Genomic DNA, 12,372 nt, shown 5'->3' with positions numbered 1-12,372 from the left:
AAATATTTAACTTTGTCTCCATGCATGAAAGCAGCCATGGGCATTGTGTAAATAAATGGCCTATGTTCCGGTAAAACTTTATTTACAAAGACAGGTTGCAAGCAGGATTTGACCAGTGGGCCATAGTTTGCCACCACTTGGTCTAGCAGAAAGAGCCAGAAAATCAACAGAGGACAAAATAAAAAAGTATATATATCCCATATCAGGAAATGCTAAGTGCTATGGAAAAAGAAAAAGTAAAGCCAACTTAAGGGCATTAGAGTTCATAATAGGAAAGAGGAGAGTAGGTTATATCATTAAATAGGTCAAACAAGTTAGACCTTATTAAGAAAATGACAACTGAGCCTAAACCTGAAGGAGGTATGGGATTCAGCCAATGGGACATCTAGGAGAAGGGTGCTTTCAAGAGAAGGAACGGCTAGAGCAAAGGCCTTAAGTTATGGGCGTGGCTAACATGCTTCAGGAGTAGCTACTTGCTTAAGCAGAGTAAGCAAGGGGGCAGAGTAGCAGGGAATGAGATCAGAGAGCAGCCAGAGAGAGCCACTCCCACAGGACCTTGCAAGGACTTCAGACACATTCAGTAAAAACATGTTCTATTCAACATATGTTACACCTGCAACTATGTAAAAAATTTTTAGGGATGCCTTGGTGGCTCAGTCGGTTAAGCGTCCGACTTTGGCTCAGGTCATGATCTCGTGGTCCGTGGGTTCGAGCCCCGCGTCCAGCTCTGTGCTGACAGCTCAGAGCCTGGAGCCTATGTCAGATTCTGTGTCTCCCTCTTTCTCTGACCCTCCCCTGTTCATGCTCTCTCTCTGTCTCAAAAATAAATAAACGTTAAAAAAATTTTAAAAAAATTTTTTACAACAAAACTATCTAACAGCAAAATGTGACACCCTTGTATTCACCTTTGACCTTTTACAGCTCAATCATAAATAGGGGCATTTTTACAAATGGAGCTCCGTTAATTCTTTGATATTCATTCTCCTTTTGAAGAATTTATCCTCTCATCACTCCTTTCCATTTTCTCTTTAATGGTTTTGCATGCATTTCAGGCAGTTCTCCAACATCACTTACACAAATTTCATGCAATCTTGCATTTTGCATAAGAATTCCAATTTCACATTACAATTTTTCCACCTGTTCTTGCACTGTATTGCTGAAATCAATCAAGAGACTGGGCCACAAAGATTCTGACAAAGGAACGTAAATAAACACTAATGTTTTATGAGAAGCAGTGGGAACTTCATAAAACTGGTCAGTTTATTAACAAATATTTTCATGTTATAATGGCTTTTGCTTTCATATGCAACTGTGGAGGTTTGGAAAATTAATATGCAATGAGGATATATGCCCCCTATAAACTATCTCACATGGTTACTATGTTTTTCAGTCCTAGTAGCATTTCTCTGGCCAGATTAAGGTCTCAGAGACATACCTCATTTGCTGATTTAACAGGTGTTTATTGGATGCTTATTCCTTGTTATTTAGCTGTGGTAAGCGCTGAGGACACAAGGATAATGAAGAGACTAGGTATTTATTCCATGAGAGTTACATTCTTAAAATGGAAGACAGGACAGTCAACTATTTTAAATTAAATATGCAATGGAAAATAAATTTGGAGAAATGGAACACCCAAAATTCTACACTATGATCTATAAAGCCTATATGATCAGACCTTTAATTGTAATGGGAAGCCATCAAAACACAGAGGACTCGATTTAATTTTATTTATGTTTTACCTAAGAGTTAAGCATTAGTACATTATCCTATTTCACAATCACTTAGAATTTCCTATGTTATTGGCTCACAGTGATTAAAAGTTAAAACTGAGAGTAATTAAATGTGCAATTCATTTGCATAATTTTGGGGCAGATGAAATTGATCACAGCCTCTCATTTAATACAATAAGCTTCATTCACAAGTTTACATTCTATAATCATATAGATTCTCTGAACCACTCAAATATATGAAAAATCAGAAACTAAAATTTTGTCTCAAACAGAAATCACTTTCTTTCTTTATACTTACTATTTCTCTTTGCCGCTCTATTGTATTTATGTTAAACTTTTACTGGTAATTTCAAAGTTGCTTTCATTGAAGGAAATTTCCCTTTAGAGTAAAAATGTCCCACCAGTAATCCTGTACTATAAGGAAAATTCTATACTTACAGCTACAACAGCTTCAGCTACTCCAGTCAACACAGCTGGCCTAAGAGAATGTAGCAGAATCTTACTCTCAAGTAAAACAAAGAGCAGCAGTGTTGCACAATTCTCAGGACCCAGATTCATTAACAAGGTGCTAAAGTTGGCTCCACTAGGAGAAAAGAAAAAAAGATGAACTATTTTGCTAAAATATGTTAAGATTTGCTTATAAACTATTTCCTAAATATTAACAGACTGAGAGTGTAATGTTAATTTCAAGACCTGATGTAGTTATCACTGAGAAGTAGCAAATTTATTGAGCTAGTCTAACAATGTTTCAGTCTCAACCTTTAGTAATGAGAGGAGAGTTTATCAGGGAAGATTTTCCCAAAGAACTACCATTTGGAGGTGGGGTTGGGGAGAAGCCAACACATGCAAAGGCAATGAGGCAAGAAAAAGCTACCGTGATGTCTGCAAAATTGAAATACACCTATTGTGACTAAAGCATAGTAGGGAAGGGTCAAAAGATTATGTCAAAATAGAAATGACACAAATTATATTTACATTCTCAAAAGAACACCTGGCTGCAGTGTGGATAAAGAAATGAAGGAAGAACAGAAGGATACCACTTAAAAGGTTAATAGAAGTTGTCCAGGTGAGAGATCATGCTATCCTGGACTTTTGATGCAGATAAACAGAACATAAGAGATTCGAGACATTTGGGGAGGATAAAATCAGTTCACTTTGAATATTTAGCTACAAACTGGATAGAGGGGATGGGGAAGAGGGAGGTATTCCCCACACCCAATCTTGCAACTCTCTTAAATATTCCATTTTTAAAATGGTGAATGGCCCACCATCCACCCAGCTATCAAAGATAGAAATATGAAGGCTATACTAATGTAAAAGATAACACTTAACTTTATTAAAATATTTTCAAGCATTCTGCTCCAAGTGAATGAATATATCATTTTAGATACCATTAATAATTACCTTAATGGTAAAGGTGTAGAAACTGGCTGTGATAATATTAATGCATCATGGACTGAAAGCTTAAAAAAAAAAAAAAAAAGATGAATTAATCAAGCCAATCTTGAAACCTAAATATTTACATCAGGTAAAACAGAAAATAGTTTAATAGGCAGACTGACATAGTTTTGGAAATGTAGTAAGCTATTAAACAATAGCTGTATTTACTCAGAGGTATTATTTTAGGTCTTTTAAATTAAATGGTTAATTCAACTGAATTTGGATTCAGTTAATTATTTATAATAGTTACCTTTAAATTATGGAATAATTGCTTTTTAAAAGCTTGAAGTTTATTTACTCTACAGACTGGTAAGCATTTGGCTTGATTACTATATATTAATACTTTCTGAACTGAAGTATATACTTGCTGAACTGAAGTACATTCAAGATCAACAGTATTTGACTTAACGCCACCATATCACACATAAAGTTGATAACATCTTAGAAAAAAATTTACAATAGCTTGCCTCTACATATCAATGATACTCAAAGTGTCAGTCTGCAAATTGTTATTGGCCCAGGAAAAGATAGTATATAAATGGAGAGCAAGCCATTTAGAAGCTTTTACGGCAATAAGACGCTGCTCCCACATCCAAGTACGTGATCAGAGGACTCATGTCTCTGGACAGGGTACAGACATGTTCATGTCTACACTGGTCTCACATGGTAAGGTGCAAATGGAACAAGCTGTATACTTATATAGGTCTGCCACTGATTGGAAATAAAAAGAAACTGGTCATTTAACACAGAAAATGTGAAGACCACTACAGACTATTTCACTTTTTCCCTCCAACCACAAATCACTTTATATTTAATATTTATTAGTTGCTCTATTTTAATTACATTATTAAAATCAGCTACATAAATGGCATGCACAGGCCAATGGTGATAATGTCATGAATCAAAGATTATAATTATGCCAACTGTGTGCACCCAGATAAAATATAAAATACAGGAGATTCCAGGCCTTTATGAACACATGTTGCTCTGCCTCAAACTCAAGGGGCCACAGAATTGACTCTGCAATGACGAGAATGAACATAATGCAGATCGTCCTCCAATGGACTTGTTCTGATTACCTGTACAAGGATTCTTGGTCTTTGTGCTGAAGGAAAAGGGATGTTTTGCATAAAGTGTGAAATATGCCTGAAAAAAAAGGTGAAATACAGATCATAATTACTTTTCTAAAATGTTTAGATTTTAACAAATTCTAAGTATATTAAATATATTAGATATATCATCCTAGATCTGACAAAGCCACTGACCTAAAACTTATGCTAAATAAATATCCTTAGCGCAAATAAATGTACTCATCCCACTAAACTTCTGAAATGTACAATGTATTTCCTTATTAAAAGTCCATATTAATATACCTTAATATTGCAAGGAAAATAAGAGTAACACAAATATACTTTTCATGAAAGAAGCTTATTTTTATTGTTCTGATACCAGTGCCAGTACGGTGAGCAATTGTGATACAATATAATTTAATCCTAATAAGTAATTAATATTAATTAAATAGTAATTTAATCAATATAGTTCTTTTACTATAACTCTGAGCAAACCACTTGCCTCTCTATTTCTCCACCTACAAATAATGCTTAAGTTTCTTCAAAGCTTTGAGCTCTTAGGAGCCACTAACATGCAACTGAGAAAAAAATATTGATCACATACCCTAATTTTATTTCCTCAAACTATTCATAGAACCTCAATTTTTCAAAAGGATGCTAACTTGTCCCTAACATTAAGTTTTATTTCAAACAATTTTAAGTTAATCTGAAAGCTGAAAGTTAAACCTAGAACTATGAACTATTAGTTTGGCATTCCAAGAGTACAGCATGAAAGCTGAACCCATATTTCTACACCAAATTGTGGTAAGTTTAAGCACAGTACTTTACTACTTTCTTAAGATACTTTTTGAGCAGCATTATTTTAAAACCTACAGAGAACTGCCCTATTCTTCTACTACCTAGAATCCTTCGCTGATATTCTTTCTGCTGTAATGTGAAATTTCTGAAATTGTATGAAAAATCCATGTTTATCCACACTATAATACATTTCCACCAAGCTCTGAACATGCCCAGGTTTGTTAGGAGGATAAATAAAGCACTTACTACAATCCACAAAAGCCAGTGTGCCACTAGAAGTCTGAAAAGATGTTGTTTTTTTTTTAAATAATCTCTACACTCAGTGTGGGTCTTGAACCCGTGACCCTCAGATCAAGAGTAGGATGCTCTACCCACTGAGCCGGTCAGGCGCCCCAAGATGTGGTTTTTAAAAGGCAGTGGCTCCACATATATTCTTCTTGCTTACAACAGATTTCCATGACAAAGGGAATTACAAATCAAGTGGAAAATAAGGACGGTCTCTCAATACTAAAACCCAAACCTCACTTCTGGCATCAATTAACTCACCCTTCTTAATTTCTACATCAGTTTTGAGATGCTTTATAGTTAGAACCTGGAATGCCATTTATATGGTTTGGGTGGGTGGGTGGGTGGGTGGGTGTGTGTGTGTGTGTGTGTGTGTCAATAGTTATTTTTCTCTTCGTTATTAGAGAATATACAGGAAGAACACAGACAATACACTGTATAATGAGTTCTTCCTCAGCTGAATCTTCAAAAGATTATTATTTGATCATTCTAACTACCACTCCTCAGTTTTAAAATCAATGACTCAGGTGTAGAAGGGAACAAGTAAAAAGTAAGGTGACTGTGACTCTTCTTCCCTTTCAATTTTTTTGCTTAAGTCAGGTAAACAATGAAATGTACACATATACAACCAGCTTTTCTACCAGACATCTTTCTTATCATCATACATACTTTTCAATGGGAAGAGGATGTGGTCCAGACACAGAAAGTTTGTAGATAAACATGAGAAATTTTCTAAAAGCTTCAAAAAAAGGCCAGTGTGAGAGTAAACAAATGCATTTGTTTGAATTGATGGATTTGGAGACTACTTTTCTCTCCACGGGGGTCAAGAGGCCCAGCTGCATAAGCTGTTTCTCTGTCAGAAGTTCCCGAGAATAAGGTTCATAAAACTGGATGGCAGCTCCATATACCTACAGAGTAAAACAGAATTCCATTACAAGATTTGAGTTTGCTTTTAAAAATTTCTCTTTATCTCTCAATACAAAAGAAACACTAGTTTAGAGGGCATATGACAAATGATAAGAAAAATCTCAAATACTGCTGATGGGAATATAAAATGGCATAGCTGCTGTGGAAAACAGTTTGGTGACTTCTCCAAAATTTAAAAAAGAATTACCATATAATCCAGCAATTCAATTAGTAAGAATATACCCAAAAGAATTGAAAGCCGGGACTCAGATACTTGCACACCAATGTTCATAGCAGCATCATTCACAATAGCCAAATGGTGAAAACAACCCACTGTCCACCAAGAGATGAATGGATAAAACATGGTATATACACGTGATGGAATGTTATTCATCCTCAAAAAGGAATGAAATTCTGATACTGCAACATGGATGAACCTCAGAAATATTATACTAAGTGAAATAAGCCAGACACAAAAGGACAAATATTATATGATTCCATTTATATGAGATACCTAAACCAGGCAAATTCATAGAAATTAGAGTAGAGATTACCAGGAATCAGGAGTAAAGGTGGAGGAAGCTGCTGTTTAAGGTAATGAAAAAGTTCTGGAAACAGTGATACTTTTCTTTTATAAATCTTATAACTATTTAGTCACTATATGTATAAATAGCCATGTATATGTGTATGTATATGTGTATACATATATGTATATATATATGCACGCACACACACACACATATATATATATACACATACAGACACACACACACACATATATACACACGCACATCACTACACATACAGTGTGTGTGTACTGCGTTAACCCTTATCTTTACAAATACAACACTCCCAGATACAATTATTTCAATGATCTCAGAGATTTTTTTTTAAGTTTATTTATTTATTTAGAGAGAAAACAAATGGGGTAGGGGCAGAGAGAGAGGGAAAGAGAATTCCAAGAATTCTGACACAGAGCAGAGCCTGATGCAGGGCTGGAATCCATGAACTGTGAAATCGTGACCTCAGCCCAAATCAAGAGTCAAATGCTTAACCAACTGAGCCACCCAGGAGCCCCAATGATCTCAGATTTTTTTTTTTTTTTTTTTTTTTTACAAACAATATGACAAAAGCTTCTCAATGAGGCCTTGTTGTTTTCTACCAATCACAGTAAATTTATTTTTTTTTAACATTTATTATTATTTTTTAACGTTTCTTTAGACAGAGAGAGACAGAGCACAATCAGGGCAGGGTCAGAGGGAGAAGGAGACACAAAATCTAAAGCAGGCTTCAGGATCTGAGCTGTCAGCACAAAGCCCGACACGGGGCTCAAACTCACAAACCGTGAGATCATGACCTGAGCTGAAGTTGGACACTTAATCCACAACGCCACCCAGGTGCCCTCAATCAAAGTAAATTTAGTGACTCTTACGCATTTGAAGATCTTAAAATCTTCATTTGTATTTATTGCTTTCAATGAGATAAACTGTAAATAATTATTAGCTAAAGACTTACCTTAGTTGTAAGCAACCCAGTTAATATAGTATTGGCATTCATTCAGTGCATATTTTACTTACATTCCAGACACTATGCTGGATACTTAAACTTCATTATTAATGCAGTGGTTTTAAACTTACAGCCTACAGATGTGTCCTGTTTGAGCCACAAGAGTCAGCTTTGGTTAGTTATACTTTTCAATAAACTATTTTATCAAATTTCCTGAGAGTTTTTAATGCTTACATTTCTACTATATTCATAGTTTTACTTTTTATTTCCTAATATTGTTTCTTGCCATCTTTTTGTTTTAAATTATCATTTATGTCATTATTACTGCTTTATACATGTTTTGAATTATTGGTTATTAAAAATAAAGCATATGCATGTGTTTTGGAAATTATATACACTCACTTCCCTTGGGATATGCTCAGGAGTGTAACTGCTGAGCCACAGAGTTTTCTCTTCCGTGCTGATAATGCAGAAGTTCTTTATATACTCTGGGTATGAGACTGTTGTTGAATATATATACACACTGCATTATTTTCTCCCAGTCTGTGGCTGTGCTTTCACCTTCTTAATGCTGTCTTTTTATGAAGAATTTTTTCTATTCCAGTGAGGTCCATTTATTCATCTTTTATGACTAGTACTTTTTTTTAATATAACATACAATGTTATATTAGTTTCAGGTGTACAATAAAGTGATTCAGCAATTCCATACATTACTCAGTTGCTCATCAAGATAAGTGAACTCTTAATTACCTTTACCTATTTCACCTGTACTCCGACCCACCTCCACTCCGATAACCATCTGCTTGTTCTCTACAGATAAGAGTCTAGTTTTTTGGCTTGTCTCTTTTTTTCCCCCTTTGTTCACTTGTTTTGTTTTTTAAATTCCACATTATGAGTGAAATTATATGATATTTGTTCTTTCTCTGACATATTTCGCTTAGCATTATACTCTAGATCCATCATGATCTAGATGCATCATGTTGTTGCAAATGGCAGGATTTCATTCTTTTTCTGGCTGGACAACATTGCACTGTGTGTGTGTGTGTGTGTGTGTGTGTGTGTGTGTGTATGTGTGTGTACACACATACACACACACATACCACTTCTTTATCCACTCATCTATCAAAGGACACTTGGGACTGCTTCAATAATTTAGCTACTTAAATACTGCTGCAGTGAACACAGGGGTGCATACATCCCTTTGAATTAGTGTTTTCGTACTCCTTAGGTAAAAACTCAGTAATGGGATTACTGGATTATAAGGTAATTCTATTTTTAATTTTCCAAGGAACCTCCATACTGTTTTCTACAGTGGCTGTACAGTGTACATTCCCACCAACAGTGCAAGAGAGAGGTCCTTTATCTCCACATCCTCACCAACACTTGTTGTTTCTTGTGTTTGATTTTAGCCATTCTGACAGGTGTGAGATGAAATCCTGTGGTTCTGATTTGCATCTCTCTGATGATGAGTGATACTGAGCATCTTTTCATGTGCCTATTGGCCATCTGTATGTCTTCTTCAGAGATATGTCTGTTCATGTCTTCTGCCTATTTTCAAATTGGATTATTTGTGGGGTTTTTTTTTTTTGTTTTTTTTTTTTGTTTTTGTTTTTTTTGCTGTTGTGTAAGTTCTTTATACATTTTGGATACTAACCCTTAACAGATGTCATTTGCAAATATCTTCTCTCATTCAGTATGTTGTCTATCAGTTTTGTTGGTTGTTTCCTTTGAAACAATAAAAAACAAAAAGTTTTTATTCTGATGTAGTCCCAGTAGCTTATTTTTACTTTTGTTTCTCTTGTCTCAGGAGACCTATCTAGAAAGATGTTGCTATGGCCAATGTAAGAGAAATCATGCCTATGATCTCTTCTAGGATCTTTATGGTTTCAGGTCTCACATTTAGGTCCTTAATCCATTTTGAGTTTATTTTCATGCATGGTTAAGAAAGTGATCTAGTTTCATTCTTTTGCATATACCTACAGTTTTCCCTACACTATTTGCTAAAGGGACTGTCTTTTTCCCATTGCATAGTTTTGCCTCCTTTGTCAAGGAATTGACCATACAGTCGTGGGTGTATTTCTGAGCTTTCTATGCTGTTCCATTGATCTGTGTGTCTGTTTTTGCATCAGTACCATACTCTTTTGATTACTACAGCTTTGTAGTATAACATGAAATCTGGAACTGTGATTATCTCCAACTTTATTTTTCTATTTCAAGATTGCTTTGGCTATTCAGGGTCTTTTATGGTTCCATACAAATGTGAGGCATGTTTGTTCTAGTTCTGTGAAAAATTCTGTTGGTATATTGATAGGAATTGCATTAAACCTGTAGATTATTTGGGGTAGTATGGACATTTTAACAAGATTTGTTCTGGGGCGCCTGGGTGGCTCCAGTCCGTTAAAGCATCCGACTCTTGATATCAGCTCAAGTCATGATCTCAGTTTGAGGGATCAAACCCTGTGTCAGCACAGAGCCTGCCTGGGATTCTCTCTCTCTCTCTGCACATGTATGTGTACATACTCTCTCTCTCAAAATAAATACATAAATATTAAGAAAAAACAGTATTTGTTCTTCCAATCCAAGAGCATGGAATGTCTTTCCATTTCTTTGTGTCACCTTCAATTTCTTTCATCAATGTTTATAGTTTTCAGAGTACAGGTCTTTCACCCCTTGGTTATGCTTATTCCTAAGTATTTTATTATTTTTGGTGCATTTGTAAATGGGATTTTCTTAATTTTTCCTTTTGCTGCTTCATTATTAGTGTATAGAAATACAACAGATTTCTGCACATTTTGTATCTTTCAACTTTACTGAATTCCATTATCAGTTCTAGTAGTGTTTTGGTGAAATCTCCATTTTATATATATAGTGTCATGCCATCTGAAAATAGTAAAAGTTTTACTTCTTCCTTGCTGATGTGGATGCCTTTTATTTCTTTTTGTTGTGTGAATGCTGCAGCTAGGATCTGCAAATACTATGCTGAATAAGCTGTGAGAGTGGACATCCTTGTCCACTGACCTTGGCAGAAAAGCTCTATTTTTCCCTGTCAGTTTTTCATACAGGGCCTTCATTATGGTGACGTATGCTCCTTCTAAACCTACTTTGTTGAGGGTTTTTATCACAAATGGATGTTGTACTTTGCGCCTATTGAAATGATCATGTGGTTTTTAACCTTCCTCTTACTAATGTAATATATCACGTTGATTGATTTGCAAATAGTGAACCACCCTTGCATCTCTGGAATAAATCCTACCTGATTGGGGTGAATAATTTTTTTAATGTATTGTGGGATTTGGTTTGCTAATATTTAATTGAGAATTTTTACATGTATGTTCATCGGAGATATTGGCCTATATATTTTTTTGGTAGTATCTTTATCTGGTTTTGGTACCAAAGTAATACTGGCCTTACAGAATGAATTTGGAAGTTTTCCTTCTTCTTCCTCTTCTATTTTTTGGGAAAAGTTTGAGAAGAATAGATACTAACTCTCTTTAAATGTTTAGTAGAATGTGCCTGTGAAACCAACTGGTCCTGGACTTTTGTTTGTTAAGAGTTTTCTGATTACTGATTCAATTCAATTGAATTGCTTGTAATCAGTTGGTTCAAATTTTCTGTTTCTTCCCGATTCCATTTCTGGAGGTTATATGTTTGTAGGAGTTTATTCACTTCTTCTAGGTTGACAAGTTTGTTGGCATATAATTTTTTGTAATATTCTCTTATAATTCTTTGGATTTCTGTGGTGTTGGTTGCTATTTCTCCTTTTTCATTTCTGATTTTGCTGGAGTCCTCTTTTTTCTTCTTCTTTTTTTAATGAATCTGGCTAGAAATTTACAATTTTGTTGATCTTTTCAAAGGACCAGCTCCTGGTTTCGTTGATCTGTTCTACTGTTTTTTTAGTTTCTATATCATTTATTTCTGTTCTAATCTTTTTTGTTTTTAATTTTTTTTAATGTTTATTTATTTTTGAGACAGAGAGAGACAGAGTGCGAGTGGGGGAGGGGCAGAGTGAGAGGGAAACACAGAATCTGAAACAGGCTCCAGGCTCTGAGCTGTCAGCACAGAGCCCGATGCGGGGCTCGAACCCACAAACCGTGAGATCATGACCTGAGCTGAAGTCGGATGCTTAACCGACTGAGCCACCCAGGCGCCCCAATTTCTGTTCTAATCTTATTATCTAATCTAATCTTCTGCTGGTTTGGGGTTTTTTTGTTTGTTCTTTTTCTAACTCCTTTAGGTGTAAGGTTAGGTTGTTTGAGATTTTTCTTGCTTCTTGAGGAAGATCTGTATTGGTATTAAACTTCCCTCTTAGAACCTCTTTGCTGCATCTCAAAGATTTTGGACTGTTGTGCTTTCATTTTCATTTGTTTCTGTGTACTTTTTTATTTCTTCTTTGATTCTTTGGTTGACCCATTCATTGTTTAGTGGTACCATATTATTTGAGCTGCATGTATTTGTGCTCTTTCCAGTTTTTTTCTGATGGCTAATTTCTAGTTTGATTATGTTGTAGTCAAAAGGGATGCATGGTATGACTTTGATCTTTTTGAATTTGTTGAGACTTGTTTTGTGGCCTAACATGTGATCTTTTCCAGAGAATGTTCCATGCGTACCTGAAAAGAATGTGTATTCTGCTCTTTTAG

General features: G+C 35.2%; 1 protein-coding gene across 4 annotated transcripts in view; it reads right to left on the bottom strand.

Moving 5' to 3' along the window:
- The window catches only part of DENND4C (DENN domain containing 4C), a 123,686-nt gene that overhangs the window by 59,001 nt on the left and 52,313 nt on the right, over positions 1 to 12,372 (bottom strand). For all 4 annotated transcript variants that reach the window (XM_060609683.3, XM_060609686.3, XM_060609685.3 and 1 more), the window contains exons 6-9: positions 5,993 to 6,231; positions 4,250 to 4,316; positions 3,135 to 3,193; positions 2,169 to 2,313 (exon numbers count right to left, since the gene is read on the bottom strand). In XM_060609683.3, coding sequence (XP_060465666.3) covers positions 2,169 to 2,313; positions 3,135 to 3,193; positions 4,250 to 4,316; positions 5,993 to 6,231 — 510 coding nt within the window. The remainder of the gene's footprint in view (positions 1 to 2,168; positions 2,314 to 3,134; positions 3,194 to 4,249; positions 4,317 to 5,992; positions 6,232 to 12,372) is intronic.

Source organism: Panthera onca, chromosome D4 (assembly GCF_046562875.1).
Source record: "Panthera onca isolate mPanOnc1 chromosome D4, mPanOnc1 haplotype 2, whole genome shotgun sequence".
Lineage (NCBI taxonomy): Eukaryota > Metazoa > Chordata > Mammalia > Carnivora > Felidae > Panthera > Panthera onca.
The sequence above is the reverse complement of the archived record's forward strand: the minus strand, read 5'-3'. Positions and strand labels throughout refer to the sequence as shown.